Genomic DNA, 22008 nt, shown 5'->3' with positions numbered 1-22008 from the left:
ATAAAATCTTAAGAGAAAATATTTTTGCAGTTCTGTGTGGTATTTATCAGAAAAAAAAAAAAAAATCCAAGTGTAAGTGGACCAGTGCAGATCAAACCCAAGCTGTTCAAGGGACAACTGTATCAAGATTAGAAAACTAAGTATCAAAAAGGTAGAGGCCCTGCAGATAGGAAATGGCAGAGCTAGACAATATCCTCTGTCTTCTGAGATGATTATTCTTTGCTCTTTCTACTATCAACCCTTCTCTCACAGCAGAACTAAAGTAGAACTAATTTAAATTAATGTAACCTACAAATAGTATTTGCATTTTTATATGTTCACAATACAATAATTAAACTAGCTTGTAGATGAAAAAATACTTTATTTTTTGTGACTTTTGCTTGGCATGGCAGGCAAAATGGGAAAGTTCAGCCAGAAGGGTTTCTTGATTTTTGAAGTGCAAGAGGAGGCACCACTTCCCACTGAGGTTAGTCAATTTCCAAGTACCTCTATTTCTTAATCTTTCTCCCCTATCCCCCAGTGTTAATCCTTCCTCCATACTAACAGATGTGAGACACTGTGAGGAAGTAAGGACAAGGGAACCCAATTTGATGCAGGTCACAGACCTATAAAAAGGTAGACTGGTCATCTGAAAGAATGATTTAGATGAAGATGAGAGATACAGAAGTTTAAGGACTTAAAATTTCCAAGGGGAGAAATCACCCCTCATGCTCCCAGATCATGGACTCATTCTCAGTATTGGCATTTTTTAATGTCCATGTGCCAGGTATACTAGGGATATACCAATAAACAAGACAGAATTCCTACTCTCAGGCAACAGGAGTCTGAGGGAAGCTGAAATTAAACAGGATATCATAATAAGATGTGAGAAGTACAGACACAGATCACAGGTTCATAGCAGGCCTACCCAACCTAGTCTAGACACCAGAGAAGGAAGTCTGGAACAAAGTGAGGTTTAGGTTGAGATCTGAGGAAGGATAAACATTTAGCCAGAAGAGGGAAAGGGGTTGGTAGTGGTGGTGAAAAAAAGACCATGGGGAAAGAGTGCATGGCAGGACTATAGAATGGTTGGAGCATGGGAATCCCTGGGTGGCTCAGCAGTTTAGTGCCTGCCTTTGGCCTAGGAGTTCCAGGATCCAGATCCAGTCCCACATCGGGTCCCCCGCATGGAGCCTGCTTCTTCCTCTGCCTGTGCCTCTGCCCCTTTCTCTCTCTGTGTGTGTTTCATGAATAACAAAGTCTTAAAAAAAAAAAAAAAAAGAATCGTTGGAGCACTGTGTTTATGTATACTGCTGTTGGGCAGAGGAGGGCAGAGGAGGACAGCAGCTACAGAACAGAAAGGATGGCAGGAGAACTGAGCAGTTGATAGATCACCACCTAGTGGAGGTAACCATTAATCAAACCAGTTACTGAATTGTAATAGTTACTGCTGCAGGGTACCTAAAGGAGGAATTCCCATCCTGTTGTACCGTTCTGACTCACAAGCTGTAAAAGGCTCCTCAAATTAGAGTCTCAGTTTAGGGCTCCAACTCTAGATTTCTCTATTCCCTTTCCAGAACTCTAAACTTCTGTAACTGAATTTCTGTATCCCACTTCCAGGCTTTTGACATACTTTCCCTAGGTCCAAACACTGTTTCCTTCCCTTGAATTTTACTATTCATCCTTCAGGCTTCATACATTGTGTTGACAATGTTTAGATTTTATCCTAAGAACAACCATGTGGCTTTTAAGCATTTTAGCAAAATGACAGATTTCTGTATTAAAAAGATTGTGGCTGCTGTGTGGAAAATGCAATGAAGAAAGGGTGGATAGATGAAAACCAGAGACTGAAATACCAGTTAAGATGCTGCTGCAGCAGTGAAGGCCAAGAAATGTCCTGGTCTAAGGAAAGCAGTGGAAAAAGGCTCAAGATATTTAAAAGGTAAAAGTTTTTAAGAACCACTGGCTCAACATGGGGATAAAATCAAAGATGTTCCCTAGGTCAGCTTTGGGCAAAAGAAAGTGCATACCTACTGTCCCTCCTCAATTAAGTTGAATCAGTATTTATTACTAGTTGTTAAGCAGGGTATGAATTTCAATTAATGGGTAGAAAAAAACCATAAACAATCATAGGAGAGATTTGTTACAAGACTAATTCATGGAATCGAAATTTAATACTCTTGAAAAGTATAGGACTTCCATAGAGAGGAGTAAGAAGATTAGGACTGTGCCCTCCCAATAAGGTAGCCACTAGCCACCTCTGGCTATGAAATATTCGAAATGTGGCTACTCCAAATTGAGATGTGAGTTAAGTGTAAAATACACAATGGATTTCAAGATGGAAAAAAAAAAAAGGATGCAAAATGTCACATATAAAAATACTGATTACTTGCTGAAACGATACTATTTTGGATATACTAGGTTAAATAAAATGTATTAAAATTCATTTTACCTGGTTCTTTTTACCTCTTAAAATGTGACTACTAGGATACAAAGTTACATATAGTTTCATATTATATTTCCATTAAGTAGCACTGTTTTACAACACACAACATAAATGAACACAGATGAACAAACCTGATGTATCACCCTGAATGGGATGTAAGCTTAGGATTTTACAAGATAGAAAATATCAAAGGGCTGGGATCCCTGGGTGGCGCAGCGGTCTGGCGCCTGCCTTTGGCCCAGGGCGCAATCCTGGAGACCCGGGATCGAATCCCACATCGGGCTCCGGTGCATGGAGCCTGCTTCTCCCTCTGCCTCTCTCTCTCTCTCTCTGTGACTATCATAAATAAATAAATAAAAAAATTTAAAAAAAATCAAAGGGTTGTAGACATAGAAAGGAAGCAGCATGCAGGAGGTGAAAGGGGCTTCAGACTGGATTTTAATAGCTCTTGGGTTGCCCCTGAACATTTTTCAGGGAGGAAGCGCCATTTAGAAATCATAAAAGTGACATTTTAGAAATATAAACCTGCCAGTTAGATTTTACCAGTGTAGATGTATAGAAGGAAAAATTGTAGTCTAACGCCTGGATTTTATAGAGTTGTTACTCGTTATCATTTGGATCGTTTCGTTTAGTCCATCAATTTTTAGTTGAATCCAATTTTTCTGCGTGGAAGACAACGTACTAACCAGTGAACACAAGCAATTTGGTTCACCGTAAATTTAGAAATCGGGCGTGTGTAGGGGGGAAGTTTTATCGGCAAAATGTCACAAACGATCTTCCCTGAGGACCTATCACTCGTAGATAAAATTGTTATGTTAATAGGATAAATGCAAAGTGAATCACGGCAACTTTTTGCTTGGGGCTTTTGGAGCTCTTCAAAGTCATTACGGCATCAAAAGACTATAAAACACACCCACAAAATCTGGACCAAAAAAAAAAGGAAATTTTTCAATAGATTCAACTACTAACTTTCCGGAAATAGCGGGCTATTAGGAAAAGCAAGACTTTGAAGACTCAACACGCGTTCCCGCGATTGCTTTTGCAATACCTACTGAGGCACCTCTCCAGCGCTCGGCCATTTCTCTTTCTAATCACCCTCCTTCCTCTACTTGGTTTCTTCCCCCAACCGAGAGCCAGGTCCGAGCGTTTCTGGAGAGGCCCGGGAGCGCCGTGTTTCCTCCGCCCGGCGCGGCGGCGCCCGGCCCACGTGTCCGCCCGCCCCGGGGCCCAGGCGGGAGGCGGCGGCGCGGAGCCCAGGCCCAGGCCCAGGCCCGGAGGAGGCCGCCCCGAGGGCCGCGGGGCGCGCACCGGTCGGCGCCGGGTCCGCCAGCTCCAGGCTCGCGGGGGGGCAGGGGCGGGGAGACCGCGGGCGGCAGGGAGCCCCCGCAGACGCCGGGGGACGCGGGATACTCACCCTCCGCCGTCGCCATTATCCCGCGTGGGCTGGGGGCAGGGGACGCGCCGGGAGGAGAGGCGAGGCTCTGGAAAAGAGGAGTGGTCAGAGAGGCCCCCGCGGCGGGGAAGGGAGGCGCTGCAGACACACCCCCGGCGGGCCTAGTACTCCGGGACGCCCGCCCGCGCGCTCCCCGCTGGCAACACGGCCGCGACGGCGCCCCGGATGCCTCCGCCGCCCGGGAGCAACTTCGATTCGGGGATTCTACCCGCCCCCCCCCCCGCCACACACACACACACACACACACACACACACAAAAAGGCTTCCCGCCGCGCAGGCGCACTGGCGCGGGCGCCGTTCCAGAAGCGGCGGAAAGTGGCGCGCGGCGGCGGCCCCTCCCGAGTCTACCGAGGCTCGCCGACCGGCCCCTTCTCCGCAGCGGGAGCGGCTCATAGGTTGGAGCGTACCAAGTGGTGATGGCCCGGGGAAAGCAGGTGAGGAGGGGCATACAAAGGGCGGAGAAATGACGCTGGCCCTACTACTCTCCTCACCCCAGTCTGGGCTGTTCGAAAATAACGGAGGGTTCCACGTGCGGAAAAAAAAAGTCTAGTCCCGGCGGAGGGTTAGCTCCACCCGGGGGCCTGCGACTCCGCCTCCCGGTCGCGGGGCCGCTCCCTCCCTCCTCGCTCACTGGTGGATCCTGAGGGGGCGGGGCAGGGCGGCCGGCGGGGCCGAGCTAATCACGCTTACTTTGGGAAAGCGCGCGCCGCCGCAGTAGCGAGGGTCGAGCTGCTGGGAAGGAAGCGAGCCTCTGAGGCGTACGGGCCGAGCGGCAGCTGGTTGGTGCTCAGGCCCCCGCCGCGGCGGCAGGTCTCTCCACGTGCTTTCGGCAGCGACATGGAGCTGGAGGAGTCGGGAATGCGAGAGGAATGTGGCGTATTCGGGTGCATCGCCTCAGGAGAGTGGCCCACGCAGCTAGATGTGCCGCATGTGATCACTCTGGGACTCGTGGGGCTGCAGCACCGGTGAGCAACCGGCTGAGGGGTGGGGGTGGCGGCGCGTGTGTTTCTCTCTCCTTCAGCCCCAGCCGTTTCCCGCGGCCCGAGTTAGCGATCTCCCGTGCGCCTGAGGGCAGGGAGGCCGACCTCTATTACCTGGGTCGATAACCGCTTGTGGCATCGACGAGGTGGCCGAGGCGTGCGCGGGCACCACCTTGCATCCCTGAACTTGCTTCTCCTCCCCCCTTAATGGTCTGTAGGGGCTCTCCCGTGTGTGCGCTCCTCGTGAGTCTGGCCAATTTGTAAGGCTCCGGTTCGCCAGGCTCGGCCGGGTCGGGACTTCTCCCGCTGCTTGCCTGTTTTAATCTTGCAGAACCCGGAGCTGCTTTTTTTTTGTGAAGGTTTGTGTGGGGGTGGCTGCTGGTTCCAGGACCTACAGCACCTTGAGGTGTTCCCGCGGAGCCTTCGACCACCACAGGCTTTTGTTTGCAGGGGCAGAGCTAGCTGTTGAGCAAATTGTAGATGTGAATGCAGTCCCAGCTATGAGGACTTAGGAATTCTGGAGTTCAAACCCTGGGAAACCGAGCTAGTTGGTATTCAGAAGGAACTCCTGGTTGTAGATCGCAGACCAACTGAAAATAAACCAGTCACCGGAAATAGCGCATCTGCAAAAGATTCACGGGTTTCAGGTAACGAAGGAAAAGGTTGTAGTAAGAAGATGCCAAAAAAAGTAAGTCTCTTCTTTAAGAGAGGGAAAGGGGAGCAGTTCCTGTATGACAAGTACATGCTGGTTTTTTTGGAAAATTTGGTAGATCCCTTTGAGTTAAAAAAAAAAAATAGCTTGTCTTCTGTGATCTTTCCATTCCTTATTACCTGGCATTTGATACAAACGTAGGTTTGACATTTTCACTGAAAGTATTACAAAGTTTTCATAAGGCAGTACTGCAGCAGTAACTTTTAGAACAGTTTAAGGAACTTGGCAGAAATATTTATCAGCAATATGTATATATATGTATAAATGCGTTCCAAATGATTTGCTTTTCCTCACCAAACTTGGATTGCAAGTAGTCTTTTTGATCTTTTCAGGGCCGCAGTTAACTTTAGTTTTCACATCTTACATACTCCTCCTTTATTAAGAGCTGAGAGTAACTTAGAGTCTGGGTTGAATCAAAAAGAGTATTTTTAACTTGGAGGACTCTAATCCTGGATAGTTGTGGGTTGACCTTAATAGAAATCTTGTTTTAAAATACTGAACATTTTTTGAGAAGATAGATATGTAATCCAAGGAAAAACTGAAACCTGCTTATGGTGCTTCAGAACATTTGTTTATAACATTCTTAGGATAAGTTATTTTGGATATTCTGTGAAGGGAAGAAGATCTTGAGATTCTCTTTTAAATATGTGCTGGAAGAAAAGCGTTTGTTTTTGTTTTAATGAATACAACTAGAATCCTAACTATATGCACTTTTCTGTTGCTTTTGTGTGAAAGAATTACGTGATTAGACAGTACAAGGGAAGAGCAATAAAAATTAATTATATGATAATAGAGCAATAATAAATGGATTCTCTGAGGCTGTTCATCTGCCCAAATAAGTCTTTGTTAAACTGGTTATGAAAATTGACCTTGTGATGTTTTCAATAACAGGAGCAAGGTACCCAATAGTTTCTGGGTAACAAATGTATTTATGGAAAACTAATTAAGATTTTCCTTGTGTAGGCATAGAATTATTAGGTGCATTGAGAAGGCTGGTTCTCTTCCAGTTGAAAATTTTAAATTAGCTTAAGTCCTCACCCTTCAGAGGAACTGATCTGATTGGAAGAATGGCGAAACTCCCTAATGTATCTGAGATAAAATCTCTGAAAGAGTCTGCAGGGTTCAGAAATTAAAAACTAATGTTTTTCTATGGCATTGAATCAAAGAATGTTAAAACTGGTCGCCTAGATAGGTTGTTATGGCATAATATACAGTAGAGTTAAATACACTGTACATTGGCAAGTGGTAGTCTGTTGCAGAAGTCTCTACCTCCTCACCTCCTTCCACTTACTACTTAGCTTTAAAATAACAGTAACAAGATTCTGGGATGGCCTGGGTGGCTCAGCAGTTGAGCATCTGCCTTCGGCTCAGGGTGTGATCCGGGAGTTCCGGGATAGAGTCTCATGAGTCCCATATCGGGCTCCCTACATGGAGCTTGCTTCTCCCTCTGCCTGTGTCTCTGCCTCTCTCTGTGTCTGTCATGAATAAATTTAAAAACAAACAAAACCCAGTAACAAGATTCATTTATGTTTTTGTTTTTTTTTTTTTCCTTTTTTGATGAAGGAATTTGTCTCATGTTATCTTGCTATAAGCATGGAATCTGGAAGGTGAGATTGCTATCACTTTTGCATTGTATTTGGTTCTGTTTTTGTCTTAGGTATAATATGATTTTAAAACCTTAGAGATAGTACAGTACCTGAAAGTTTTATGTGTTTCATGTAAATACAAACAGAACTATCAGTTACTAGATAGTCATGCACTGGATACTTAATCCAGACGGGTTCATTCAGAAGTACATCTTTCTAGTAGTCCTGGCTATTTGGAGATTTATTCCGTAGCTCTGCTTTCTTTCAAGGGGAGTTTAACATTTTCATTTCTATGAGCTCTTTAGATGCAAACTGTTCATGACAGATTCATATAATCACCACTTGCTTTTTCAGTCCTAAAAACTTTGGTTCAGTGGTTGGCAGAGTTCTGAACAAACCACACACACCTTTGTAGATCAGAAATCTTCATGTTTAAACCACAGGCACGTTTTTTTGAGACTAGAATGACATGGACATATTATGAAGATTCCATAAAAGGAATTACTAAAATTACATCGATTTATCCCATGAATTGAATAGTTAGCCTTTCCTTGGTTAATTAGGAGATGAAAATGCCTACCCTGAAAGTGAATTATCATTTCCCGGGGTTAGGAATTGAACCCTACAACTGATGTACATTTTCATACTTCTAAAAATTTCGAGATTTACCTGATGAAGTTGGATCATGTAGGGGGTCTTCTGTCTGTAGAAACATTCTGTAGAATCCTTTCGTTCTGTTACGCTTTGAGGAAACGTATTTGCAATGATCTCAGGAACAGTTTTCTTAAGAGATACAGGTACTGGTCCTATAAACAGAGTATATAACATTATCACTAGAAAGGCACTTGTAAGAAAGACTTGTGAGAAAGGCATGTGAGAAATACAGGAATAGGTTGTCAAAGAACTTGCTTTGAGTTGCCAAATTTAAGGCTGAGGATAACTTTATTTTGATTTTCATCTTTTAGTAGAATGACCAAATATGTCCCATTTCTATAGTGTTTTTATATATTGTTGGTTGGGGAAGTGACTTATGTTAAAACTGTCTTTGCTAATTGTTCGGAAAGCCTTTAATTCAATTACTTTTGTGATTTAATGATTCTCAGTTTTAAATCCTAAGTGTTTTCAGTTCTTCTGGTTATCGCTATTATTTACAACTTTGTTTTTTGCATTATCTTGAAGCAGAATTTATCTGTCCCCAAAAGAGTTTCAAAGTACGAATGCTTTGCATTCTGGTCAATATTGGAAATAGCTCTTTAACATAAGACTTGAAATCTGTCCTAGATTTCCTAGTAACATCAGTTTGATTTTGGGCAGCAAGCCTCTTCACTTCTGAGTCTGTTTTCTCATCTGTTGGGCTAGACTTAGGTATTTAAAGGTTCAGTGGGCGAAATCTAGTGGGTTGGGGATGATACTTTTGTGTGGTTAGTCCTTAGCAATTTTCCTTTTCAATAGTATATATACTAGAGGACACTAAGAGAAGACAAAGGTTGGGGCAGCTCTTCTGACTTGCACTTTAGGTCCAAAAATGGAGAGTAAAATTTTCCTCTAACTTGAGATATAGTAAGGGTTGTTGGGGATAGGGAGATTGCTGTTATTATCTAATACTTATTCAAAAAGTACCTGTAGCTCCTATTTGTATACATAAGGCACTGTGGTCAGTACTAGGAATACTGTACTGCACAGGGCAGATACGGCCCCTGGACCTCATAGGGAGGCAGTGTTAGCCAGCTGGCTCAACAGCACAGACTTCTATGCCTCCACTTTCTCCTCTATAAATTGGGCATAATGCTAGCACCTACATCATAGAGTTGTGGTAGGAAGTTAAATGCATTAATATATGTAAAGTACTTAGAACTGAACCTGGATATATGCATACCCTATGACCCTCCATCCCACTCTTGGATTTATACTCTACAGAAATGCATACATATGTTTACTGGAAGACATGCACAAGAATTTTTATAGCATTATTTGTAATAGTCCCCATCTGGAAACAATGGAAATGTCCAACAGTGGAATGGATAAAGAAGGTAATGGTACATATATTTATATAACGGAATATTCTACAGCAGTGAAAAAGAGCAAGCTCCTACTACAAGTAAAATCATGGATGAATCTCAATGCTGATTGAAAGAAGCTTGACATTAAAGAACAGATCCCAAAAAAGTAAGAATATCTTACATGATTCCAAATTTAATCTATGGTGATAGAAGTCAGGATAATGATAACCTTTATAGAGTTTAGGAAGATGATTATGACTGGGAGGTCTGAAGGGTGCTGGTATGTTTTGTATCTTGATTTGAGTGGAGTTACATGGGTATGTTCACTTTGTAAAAATTCAGCTCTTCAACTATTTTGTTTACACAAAAGAATTTGATAGATTAAAAACCTATAGGAATCCCTGGGTGGCACAGCGGTTTCGCGCCTGCCTTTGGCCCAGGGCGCGATCCTGGAGACCCGGGATCGAATCCCATGTTGGGCTCCAGGTGCATGGAGCCTGCTTCTCCCTCTGCCTATGTCTCTCTCTCTCTCTCTCTCTCTCTCTCTCTCTCTCTGTGTGTGTGTGTGTGACTATCATAAATAAATAAAAAATTTAAAAAAACTATAAAATGCTTAAATTAATTATTAGATCCAGAAAGATGCAGTGATTTGCTCTGTTGTTATTAGAGTTGGAGAGAGACTAGGACTCAGGTTTTCTGAGTTTCAGATCATTGCTTTTTCTTCTGTTCTGCATTTCTGTTGTTCTGTTTGCTAAACTACATTGTGTTATCTTTTCTGACATCTGTAATGAGTCATTTTGGAATTAATAGCTCACATAATTAGGTTGACTTATTTGTAGGATTGCTAAAATTTTGCACCTATTGCTAACTACCTTTGGGGAAAACTAAAATTCAGAACTTATTACTTTGTGGGTTTTTTTTTTTTTTTCCTTTTCTATCCCTGTCTTCTGATAGCAATCGCTATAAATTGTAATTTAAAGACTCCTGATGAATGGACAGTTGTGCAGAAATTTCTGACTCTGGGAAAGTTTCCATTTATTCTGTTACTTTTACTCTTAATGAGCTATGAAAGAAATCATTACTCAGCATTTTTTTGCTCTCACAGCTTATAAACAGTATGTTTAGTCTAATATGTCAAGGACAGGGAAAAAGTATTTCTTATCAGGAAAAAGCAACAAGTTTTTTTCAGTGCCAAAACTTGGCATTTCTCGGGCTCTTACCATCTTCGTGTGCTTTTCTTTTCATGCTCGAAGTTCTTGGGTTTTTGGTATGACCTTCAAATAATTCTTAAAAGAACACAGGAAAAGAATCATTATATGACATTTAAAATAGATTCATCTTCAGGCATTCGGATGCACTAAAGTAAGTGCATTTAAGTGGTTGTACAGATAAAGAAGGATGAGCTTAAGAATTTGGAATGTTTTGGTACAAGGTTTGGAAGGAAATTGAAATTCTTAAATGAGGTATGTGCTTTATAATAAATTTTTGGGTCATTTGAATATACATTAGTATAAGGATTTTATTTTTGAGGAATTTCTTGCTATGTTACAATGCAAAGAAAAAGGTTAATAGAATTTTTATTTTAAAAAGTCAGTTTCAAGGTTACCATGTTTCCATTTGGCAGTTCTGAGAGTTGGTCCTCTTAGGATGCAGTCAACTTCTTCATAAAATCTCATTTTTCTTTGAGGGTTGCCATTTTTCTTTTGTAAAACTCTGTATTCATATTTTAAATTTTTGTATTTGGTACGACATTGTTTCCAGTCTCTGTCTATTCCAAACTGCATTAGTCTTCTGGCAATTTCCTCAAATATTTCTTTGTTTCTTGTGGCCCTTTCAAGCATTTGCTTAATTTTTTCATCAGACCATATGTGTATAAGCGCTCTGACCTCATTGTCACACCAGTGTTTTCCAGCCTCTGTGTCGCTCACTGTCACAATCTGTAAATGATTTTTAGCATCTTCTAAAGGAATATAATTACCTATAAATCAATGTGATTTACAATTATACAAACTTAGAGATAAATCTTGTATTTGAATATCATTCATTTAAAACAAACTGGATTGACATAAAGCATTGAGAATTACAGCATTTCAATGTCAGGGTCAAAATTTCTTCATGTGTTCATATTCAAATAAGATATTTAAAAAATAAGGTATACTAATCTCCAAAATTGGTAAGAATAATTCAACTTTTCATCAATAGATAATCTTCACTGGATGTTTACAAATATGGAGAGTCTTGGTGTAACTACTTAAACTGGTATATATTAGCTTAAAAGATTTTTTTCTTTTTTGAAGTAGTTTCCACGCCCAGTGTGGAGCCCAACGCAGGGCTTAAAACTCACAATTCTGAGATCAAGACTTGAGCTGAGATCAAGAGTCTGATGCTCAACCAAATGAGCCACCCAGGCACCCCTGAAAAAAATTTTAATTCAACAATTTAGACCCTATACCTGACCCAGTGATACTTTGTGGTGCCATGGGGCTGCCCACCTCTTCTGAGGCTGTACTTACGGTGTCTTCCTCTGTCAGAAAACAAAGAGTTCACAGAACTCAAATTTACTTTTGCAATTGAAGATTATACTGAGAAACGAGTAAGGCTGGATTCCAGCATCAAAACTAACCTAGGGGCACCTGGGTGGCACAGACAGTTGAGTGTCCGACTCTCGGTTTTGGCTCAGTTTTAGGTAGTGATCTCAGGGTCATGCAATCGAGCCCCATATGGGGCTCTGCCCTCAGTATGGAGTCTGCTTGAGACTTTTTCTCCCTTTCCCTCTGCCCCTCCTCCTACTCTCTCAAATCAATCAATCAATCTTTTTTAAAAAACAAACTATAACCTCACAGCCAAGAACAGTTGTCATCTCTAACAGAATTTTAAAATGCCTTTGTGTAGGGTAGCCCCAGTGGCGCAGCGGTTTGGCGCCGCCTGCAGCCCGGGGTGTGATTCTGGGGTCCCAGGATCAAGTGCCACGTTGGGCTCCCTGCGTGGAGCCTGCTTCTCCCTCTGCCTGTGTCTCTGCCTCTCTCACTGTCTCTCTGTCTATAATGAATAAATAAATAAAATCTTACAAAAAAAAAAAGAAAGCCCCAAGGCACAGTATACTCTATTTGGGAAATGAATATGATAGCACTTTTAGACTCAGTTTTGTAACATTTTTGTTACATTATAATGTTTGCAAAAAGCTTTCAGATCTCTTTCATTTGATCCTCACGTAACTGAGAATGATCCTAACTGCAATATATCTATACAAGATCTTAAGATTAAGTGGTCTTGGCAATTTTCATTATGAGCTGTTAAGAGAAGACAGGTAATAAACATTTTGAGGAACTCATGGTACTTAGCTTGATAAATATAACATGTATTTATTGTGGTGTAGTATTGTATGTATAGAATGTTTATAAGTCAGCTCTTCGCTGTTTGGGGAAAGCTCTTTCTCATGCATATGTTGGATTGCTGTGTTGAAGTATTGCAGTGCTATGATAGGATTCTTTCACTCCTGTACATTTCCTATACAGTGGGACCTTTTTTTTCTTTTTCTTTTTTTTTTTTTTTTAAGATTTACTTATTTATTTGAGAGAGAGAGAAAGGGGCAGAGGGAGAGGGAGAGAGAAACTCAAGCCAACTCTACACTGAGGGTGGAGCCCAAGGTGCAGCTTGATCTCACAACCCTGAGATCACAACCTGAGCCAAAACCAAGAGTCAGAAGCTTAACTGAGTGTGCCACCCAGGTGCCCTTAGGTTACAGTTTTGATGCTGGAATCTAGCTGGAATCTAGCTGGAATCAGGCCCAAGCTGAAACCAAGAGTCGGATGCTTAACCGACTGTGCCACCCAGGTGCCCCAGGACATTATTTCTTAAAAAAAATATTCTGTGTTGGGACACCTGGGAGGCTCAGCAGTTGAGCATCTGCCTTTGGCTCAGGGCATGATCTCGAGATCCGGGATCAAGTCCCACAGGGGGCTCCTTGGAGGAAGCCTGCTTCTCCCTCTGCCTGTGTCTCTGCCTCTCTCTCTCTCTCTCTCTCCCTCTCTCCCTCCCTCCCCCCCAGTGTCTCATAAATAAATAAAATCTTAAAAAAAAAAATTCTGTGTTCGGACGCCTGGGTGGCTCAGTGGTTGAGCATATGCCTTCAGCTCAGGGTGTGATTCTGGTCCAGGGATCGAGTCCCGCATCGGCCTCCCTGCCTGCTTCTCCCTCTGCTTCTGTCTCTGCCTCTCTCATGAATAAATAAACTCTTAAAAAATATATTCTGTATTACTCATGTCTGTGTAGTTGCTTGTAATGATTATTATAAAACTATATGGAACTGGGCAGCCCCAGTGGCTTAGCAGTATGGCGCCGCCTTCTGCCCAGAGCATGATCCTGGAGACCTGGGATTGAGTCCCACGTCGGGCTCCCTGCATGGAACCTGCTTCTCCCTCTACCTGTGTCTCTGCCTCTCTCTCTCTCTCTCTCTCACGAATAAATAAATAAAAATCTTAAAAAGTTTTTTTTTTAACTATATAAAACTACACAGTGGTTATGATTAGTAGAACAGTGAGGGAAAAGATGAGGTGGTTAGGAAACCCATAAGCCTATGCAGCCATAGGTATGTGGAGATTTAATTAGGATAGGACCAGATCTTACCTTAAGGACAGGTTTGCACAGTGAGACTAGAACAAAATTTAGCTTTTAGCAATATCAGTATCTTAAATGACAGGTTGTACTTTGGAGCCACATAGGGCAAAAATTGAAATTTTTTTTTAAGATTTTGTTTATTCATGAGAGACACAGAGGAGAGGGAGAGAGACAGACAGACAGGCAGAAGGAGAAGCAGACTCCATGCAGGGAGCCAACGTGGGACTCGATCTCAGGTCTCCAGGATCACACACCCTGGGCTGAAGGTGGCACTAAACTGCTGAGCTACCTGGGCTGCCCAAAAATTGAAGTTTTTATTGAGATAATTGTAGATTCAAATGCAGTTTTTAGAAATAAGAGATCCCATTTGCACTTGGCCCAGTTTTCTCGAATGGTAACATTTTGTTAAACCTGTAATATACTACTAAATCAAGGATATTGACGTTGATAGAGTTCACTACTCTGATTCAGAGTTCCTGTTTTCCTTGTACTCATTGTGAGTATATATATATTTGTATTACATTCTATGATAATTTTATTAGCTTGTAGGTTCATGTCTCCACCATCAAGGTCAAGGTACTCCAAGGTTTCAACACCATAAGGATCCCTCTGGTTGCTTTTTATAACTAGACTTACCTCCTTCCATGCCCAAGCCCTCCACCCACCCTTACCTCAGTGAAGAGCACTCCAAGGTAAACTTTGGCAAACCTTATTTCAGCAGAATCTGAATTTATAACATTCTACCTATGTGACTAAAACCATTAGTTTTAGGCTCAGGCACATGTCCTCCTTCTGGGAGATAGAAATATTTAGAGATTTGGTGATCTATAGTTAGTCCTAGAAAATAAGATGTCATATTGGAGGGTAGTGGTGTGGAAATCCTAAATTTAGCATATTTTAAGGAAAGGTAAGCATTTAGTTTCTGTTAGATTTCTCTCCCAACTGGTATACTGCAATTCATTTCTGACGCTCACCACTAGAATTAGAATTAGACTCTGAAGCTTCAAGGGCTCATTCGTCCATACAGCTGCCTTTACTTCAGATGCTAGCTAGCCACCTTTCAGCTGACTGGCTACAAATTCAGGCCATGACCTGTTCATTCTGGCCATGACCCCCTCAGGTTTGATCATTTGCTGAACAACTCATAGAACTTAGGAAAGCCCTATACTTAGAATACAGTTTTATTATTAAAAATAGAACTCAGAAACAACCAAATTGAAGATCCATCCACATAGAATAAGGGTCTGGGAGGGTCCTAGATGCAGGACCTCCATGCCCTCTCCCTGTGGAATTAGGGCCTTCAATTTTCCAGCACATCAGTGTGTTCACTAACCAGGAAGCTCTTCTAAGCCAGTTTTTATTGACATGATTGATTATGGCATGATCAATTAAATCATTGGCCACATGACTGAATTCAGTCTTCAGACTTAATTTCCCTGTTAGAGATCAGACTGGCCTAAAATCCCAAGCCTCTTAATCACAAAGTTGGTCTTTATGGTGACCAGTCTTATCCTGAAGCTATCTAGAAACCCACTTTGAATCAGCTCATTAAAAATAAGAAATCTTCTGCCACTGGAAATTCCTAAGGTTTTTGAAACTCTGTGTCAAGAACTGGATACAAAGACCAGATTTATGTATTCTTTATTTTTTTATGTTCTTTTTTGAGATATTATTTTAAAACTATCTCTGCATCCAACGTGGGACTTGAATTTACAACCCTGAGATCAAGGGCCATGTGCTCTACTGACTTAAGTCAGCCAGGCACCTCTGTATTTTTTATTATGTTAGAGCCTCTTTTTTTTTTCTTTTTTTTTTTTAATTTTTTTTTTTTAATTTATTTACGATAGTCACAGAGAGAGAGAGAGAGAGACAGAGACAGAGAGACAGAGACACAGGCAGAGGGAGAAGCAGGCTCCATGCACCAGGAAGGAGCCCGACGTGGGATTCGATCCTGGGTCTCCAGGATCACGCCCTGGGCCAAAGGCAGGCACCAAACCGCTGCGCCACCCAGAGATCCCATGTTAGAGCTTCTTAAAGAGTTTGTGAAAATATAAACAGGAATTAGAAAAGCCAACACTTTTATCATTATCAAGTTGCCTGTATTTAAGTTTATTGGCTTACCTAAGTTTGAACTTTATTTTACATTTGTAATTTTTGGGTTTTTGAAATTTTAAAAATCAAATCTTTATTTGGATTTTCTACTGGATTAAAAATGTAAAAGTTCTCAGTATTATGATTCATGTGATGAAAATGCATTAGCTGCTAAGATTATCCAAGTTAAATGCAAAATCTACAAAACTGTTTATTTTCTTTTAAAATTATTTCCAATTTTGGCTTATTATAAATAAACCAAAATAAATGAATTGGAGAAATATATGAATTTGAGAAACCAAAAAAACCTGGCATGGCCTCTGAGATACTAACAATAGATAGTTTAGTGCCCTCTGCTGGCCATCACATTGTTAATTTTTGTGAAATTGTGGGGATAGTGACTATTTTAATTTTGGAAATATATTTTACCAACCAAAGAAAATTCTTTAAGACTATTTTTAAAAGAATAGTTTTGTGGTTTTTAGGCTGGTAAGAATAACCTCCAATAGGATATATTTGCCTGTCTCCACCCCTCAGAACTAAAATTGATCTACCTTTGACTGCCAATACTAAAAAGCAGTGACTTGCGAGAATACTGAAGTATTCCACCTCGTGTAAATATCAACTGATACTAGAGATGAATTAAGTTAATTTTAGGTTTACTCAGAAGAGACAGGTAACTGACAAGACTGTCAAACATTTCCTGTTTAGACAGTAGAACTTTCTGATTCCTTTTATCATCTCTTGCTTATGCCTCAGGTGGGGAGAAGAATTTATTTTTAACTTTTTATTATTTTTTAAAAATTTATTTATTCATGAGAGACACAGACCTAAGCAGAGGGAAAAGCATGCTCCCTCCAGAGAGCCTGATGCAGGACTGAATCCCAGGACCCCAGGATCACGACCTGAGCCAAAGGTAGACACTCAACCACTAAGCTATCCAGGTGCCCGAGAAGAATTTTAGATCCAAAGAATTAGTTATTCAATTTTCATGGGTTATTACTTTTTACTTTTTTTTTTTTTTTAAAGATTTTATTTATTCATGAGAGACAGAGAGAGAGAGAGAGAGAGAGAGAGGCAGAGACACAGGCAGAGGGAGAAGCAGGCTCCATGCAGGGAGCCTGATGTGGGGCTCGATCCTGGGACTCCAGGATCATGCCCTGGGCTGAAGGCAGGTGTTAAACCGCTGAGCCACCCAGGGATCCCCTACTTTTTACTTATTGTAATAGGTAGGCATAGCTCAGGAGTTCTGTGATTCTTCCCAGTGATTAACTTATTTCATATTTCATTAGTCATGCATTTTTTAAAGTGATAATTGAAATTGGCTAAATTGTCTTCCCTAAATGGAATCAAATTGGATTTTATGTTTTAGTTTCTTCAGCCCTCTGCTAGCCTCTACTCTCTAAATACAACAACCTGTTATTTTCAACCCTTACTGTGCTTGATGGTCTGTTATAAAAATATATTGCTTGAACCCATCCTATAACCTACGCTAGACCAGAATCCCCAGGAGTTCTAAATTGGGAACTAATTAGTTATCTAGACTCCAAGGAGTTCACAGCTCTAGTTAGGTTTTTATTTGAAAAAAAGAATCTTCTAGCATACATTTAAGATGAGGAAAAATTTACTTTTGGGAGACCAGTTTCATGACCAAGTATCAATGTTAACAATATGGGGCAATAGGAACTCAGATTCCAGTAGTTCATTAGTAAAAATATAAAATCAAAATGAAATAACCTCTACCTATTTTTACATGAATGTTCATCACTTTATTGTTTCTGTTTATTTTTTAAGTAGGCTCCAAGGGGGCAGCCCTGGTAGCTCAGCGGTTTAGCGCCACCTTCAGCCCAGGGTGTGATCTTGAAGACCCGGGATCCCTGCATGGAGCCTGCTTCTCCCTCTGCCTGTCTCTGCCTCTCTCTGCCTCCCTCTCTCTCTCTCAAAAATTTTATAAATAAAATAAAATAAAAGATTTTATTTATTTATTCACGAGAGACGGGGGGAGGGGAGAGAGAGGCAGAGGGAGAAGCAGGCTCCATGCCAGGCGCCTGACTCGGGACTCGATCCCGGGACTCCAGGATCACGCCCTGGGCCAAAGGCAGGCGCCAAACCACTGAGCCACCCAGGGATCCCCAAATCTTAAAAAAAAAAAAAAAATAAGGCTCCAAGCCCAATGTGGGGCTTGAACTCATGACCTTGAGTTGAGATCAAGAGTGGGACTTAACCTAGTGAGCCAACCAGTGACTTTGGTTTTTTTGTTGTAAAGATTTTATTTATTTGTTTATGAGAGAGACACAGAGAGAGGCAGAGACATAGGCAGAGGGAGATATACGACTCAATCCCAGGACCCTGGGATCACAACCTGAGCCAAAGACAGATGCTCAACCACTGAGCCACCCAGGTGCCCCCTGTGTTTTGTTTTGTTTTAAGAAAGAATATTTGATGTGAATTTTTTCCCTGAAGCCATCTTCAGGAAAAATATCCATACCTCAATACAACATAGTAGAGTGGTGATTTGTGACTCAATAGTTTATATTGCAGGTATGACTGAAGTACTTAGATTTTTTTGCTAACTCTAGGAGGTGGCCCAGTTGGTGGAGCATGCAACTCTTGATCTTGGGGTGTCGAGTTCGAGCCCCACACTGGATGTAAAGATTACATAAAGGTAAAATCTGTTAATAGTTTAAAAGATCAGTTTCTGGGGCAGCCCCGGTGGCTCAGCGGTTTAGCGGCCCAGGGCAGGCTCCTGGAGACCTGGGATTGAGTCCTGCATCAGGTTCCCTGCATGGAGCCTGCTTCTCCCTCTGCCTGGGTCTCTGCCTCTCTCTCTCTCTCTCTGTCTCTCATGAATAAATAAAATCTTTTTTTTTTTTTTAAAGATCAGTTTCTTTTCCTATGTATTTAGCTGTTGGGATTCTTGTAGGTTTATATCTTTGCTTTTATTTTCATATGGAAGTTTAAAATACCTTAGTTTCTAGAATGACTAAATATTTCCCATTTTATATTTAGAAAATATGAAACATATAAACATACCAGACAGTTTTTTTAAAATCCTGCCAGTTTAATAATATATCTGACTTAATGTTTTCCTTTCACATACAAAAAAGGATCTTGAGGTGTTGTACTTAAGTGAGCCCAGAGGAGTAACAAGCTAAAATCTTCTGAATGCTAAAGTTCTTAATTTTTTCCATGGAAATATATCTTATTAAATCTATCTGATTTTAACTTTTTTTTAGCTTAAGATTTTATATTTATTCATGAGAGACAGGCAGAGATACAGGCAGAGGGAGAAGAAGGCTTCCCTCAAGGAGCCCGATGAGGGATTTGATCCTGAATCCCTCAGGGCAGGCGCTCAACCGCTGAGCCATGCGTCCCTTAACTTTTTTTTTTTTTTTTTTTAATGATAGGCACACAGTGAGAGAGAGAGAGGCAGAGACACAGGCAGAGGGAGAAGCAGGCTCCATGCACCGGGAGCATGACGTGGGACTCGATCCCGGATCTCCAGGATCGCGCCCTGGGCCAAAGGCAGGCGCTAAACCACTGCGCCACCCAGGGATCCCAACTTTTTTTTTTTTTTTAACTTTATTTTTAATGACAAGGGTCAATGCTCTGATGCCCTGAGAAACCTTAGGAGCACAGATTTTTGTTTACCTGTATTATCATATCATACCCCTAGTCAGCTGCATGTTCCTATCGAATTAGTCCCCTTAATTTCTCCGCTTTCACCTTTCACCATTCTAGCAGCTCTCCTTTCTCCCACTGGGATTTTAATTTGTCATATCTGATAAGTCAGACAAAGAAGTTTGCCAAGAGTGTGAGGAATTTGATTACCTGGTTTGTTAATCAGCATGATTCTTTACATTTTTCTAAGCTTTGAACTGAAAGACTATGTGTGAGGTCTGTGATGACTAGCTCAGCTTTTGCTTGAGGGCCTGGTGATCACCCATCACTCATTTTGGTTTATGTAAAAGGCAAACCACCATATAGGAAGCACTTACTTTCCTTCACGCCATTAGTACCATAGGACAGTGTTTCTCAAACTTGAGCATGCCAAAGTTCCCAGATGATACTAATGCTGCTATACTTTGAAAACCACAGCTATAAGGAATGTTACTGTCATTAGCAGTTTTCACCTTCCATTTCTGTATTTTGTAAATATGAGTATTACTCTTCATATACAGTGTTATAACCTTGTATGTGTTATTATAAAATCTTAGTTATTATAGCATCTTTTTTATTATACATTATACATAAAATATAATTAAATCTAAAACCCATCATAAGGTCCCCAACCTCATGACCTCCAAACCTAATTATCTCATGAAGGCCCCATCTCCAAATGCTCTTATATCTGTTGATACGACTTTAGAGGTGACACAGTTCAGTCTATAGCAACATCATATAATAACATCTTACATATTTTTTCACATACATAAAACCAAAAAAATATTATTTTACCTGTACCAGGACTTTGTTTTACATCTCTGTCTCTTAGGTCTTCTGATGTATCACTGACAAAGTCATCTTCTGCTGCATCTCCAGCAATGACTGTGAATATAGTGGGATAGATGGTGGTTTGGTTTTATTCACTTCAGCATAGTGTTTTAAACTCTAATGTTATTTTCTCTTTTAAAGTGAGCGTGATAGGGGTGCCTGGGTGGCTCAGTCAGTTAAGCATCTATCTGCCTTTGGCTCAGGTCAGGGTCCTGAGATCAAGCTCCACTAAAGTGAACCTCATGCTGAATACTGTGGTTGTCATTTTAATTTCAATGGGATAGGTGGATAGTTCTCAAGCAGACCAGTTTCTTCTCTGCCAGCAAAATATTTCAGGCCTTCTTGCCACCATTTCTCAATCCTCTGTCATTGCCTCCGTTTCCCCTAGATACGTATTCATACTCTAAGAATTAGGACTGCATTGTTTACGGCAGATATTAATATCTAGAAACTTTATGGTTAGTAGAGGTCTTTAAGAACATTTTGTCAAGTCTAGAGGAGACACCTGGTTCAAGATTCCAGAAAGACTGAGCTAGAACTTTGATTTCCTGACTCCTGGTCTAGAACTCATTTATGTCATGCTGTCCTATCTTTGTGTGTAATATATCTCAGTCCTTTGTGTTAAACTTTTTATTAAAGAACTTTATGAAGTGTCCCAGAAGAACTTAGACTTCAAAGTCATTCTCATGGGGTCTTTTTTTTTCCTAAGTTCTTTAATGCTCTTTTTCTGTTCACTCACAATTTAACCACAATTAATATGAAAACTTGCTTTAACTTCTGCCATTTAGAGTTGCAGTTTTACTTTACTAAAATTGGTCTATTTTTAAACTTGTGGAAATCCAATTTTATTTCATCCTTATGTATGACTTTGTACTATTGTCTGGGTTCTGGAAGAGATTGAATATACATTAAATTGTTCATGATAAATTCAACAATTAGCTTGTTGAATAGTATTTAGTGAAACCTATTTAACTTAAACTATATTCATGTTTTTGGGTTACTAACATTTTTATAGGATTTGGCCTAATGTTCAGGTTACTTTTCTTTGCCTTCCTACCTGACTGTTTCTCTTCTGTTTTTACATTGGCACATCGTGTGGCTTGTTCTTCATCTTGGAATTTGTGTTCTTGTGATTTTTCTCTTTTATTGTATCCCAGAATAGCATCCAACTCAGTAAAAAATTTCATACTCTTAGTTATGCCTTGGTCTTGAGCCATTCTTACAGTCTTGTATTCATGTTTTAAGTTTTTGTACTTTGTTCTGCACTGTTTCCAGTCTCTCTCTATTCCAGATTTCTGAAGCTTGGCAGCAATTTGTTCAAATATCCTTTTATTTCTCACTGTTCCTTCCAGTTGTTGTTGTATATTTATATCAGACCAGATGCCAATTAGAGCCCTAACTTCTGGCACAGTCCAGTGTTTTCCTCCTTCATTTGCTATGGTTGGAATAAAAGTTGGATTATTAGGGGGTTCCATAATTGATGTGGAGTTACCTGTATCAGGTGGGGAGGAAAGAGATACATATATAGGTTATATACATAAGATAAGTAATTGGATGCAACCTTAGTAAGGAAGGAAATTTTCTCCATGGGAGATGGAAAACCTTAGCTTTTCTCTGAAACTAATGAGGAAATGAAATACAGAACCTGAG

The 22008-nt window shown here is 40.8% G+C and overlaps 2 protein-coding genes across 7 annotated transcripts in view; one reads left to right on the top strand and one right to left on the bottom strand.

The window, feature by feature from the left end:
* PAICS (phosphoribosylaminoimidazole carboxylase and phosphoribosylaminoimidazolesuccinocarboxamide synthase) overlaps nucleotides 1–22008 on the bottom strand; it is a 69775-nt gene that overhangs the window by 21689 nt on the left and 26078 nt on the right. For 2 of the 4 annotated variants that reach the window (XM_038556167.1, XM_038556166.1), the window contains 6 exons: nucleotides 21416–21850; nucleotides 20323–20412; nucleotides 10763–11134; nucleotides 10377–10442; nucleotides 7826–7962; nucleotides 3840–3906 (listed from right to left, as the gene is read on the bottom strand). In XM_038556167.1, coding sequence (XP_038412095.1) covers nucleotides 3840–3906; nucleotides 7826–7962; nucleotides 10377–10442; nucleotides 10763–11134; nucleotides 20323–20412; nucleotides 21416–21850 — 1167 coding nt within the window. Of the gene's footprint in view, nucleotides 1–3839; nucleotides 3907–4226; nucleotides 4246–4285; nucleotides 4371–7825; nucleotides 7963–10376; nucleotides 10443–10762; nucleotides 11135–20322; nucleotides 20413–21415; nucleotides 21851–22008 lie in introns of those variants that run through there. The other 2 variants (XM_038556170.1, XM_038556169.1) reach the window with 2 other exon arrangements.
* PPAT (phosphoribosyl pyrophosphate amidotransferase) overlaps nucleotides 4229–22008 on the top strand; it is a 37311-nt gene continuing 19531 nt past the window's right edge. Inside the window, exon 1 of one of the 3 annotated variants that reach the window (XM_038556173.1) lies at nucleotides 4229–4312. Coding sequence is in view for 2 of the 3 variants with exons in the window: in XM_038556171.1 (XP_038412099.1) it covers nucleotides 4716–4843 (128 nt within the window). In the remaining variant the exon portion in view is untranslated. Of the gene's footprint in view, nucleotides 4313–4572; nucleotides 4844–10596; nucleotides 10620–22008 lie in introns of those variants that run through there. The other 2 variants (XM_038556171.1, XM_038556172.1) reach the window with 2 other exon arrangements.

This window comes from Canis lupus, chromosome 13, assembly GCF_011100685.1.
Source record: "Canis lupus familiaris isolate Mischka breed German Shepherd chromosome 13, alternate assembly UU_Cfam_GSD_1.0, whole genome shotgun sequence".
NCBI lineage: Eukaryota > Metazoa > Chordata > Mammalia > Carnivora > Canidae > Canis > Canis lupus.
Note: the sequence above shows the minus strand (reverse complement) of the source record. Positions and strands in the feature narration are given on the sequence as shown.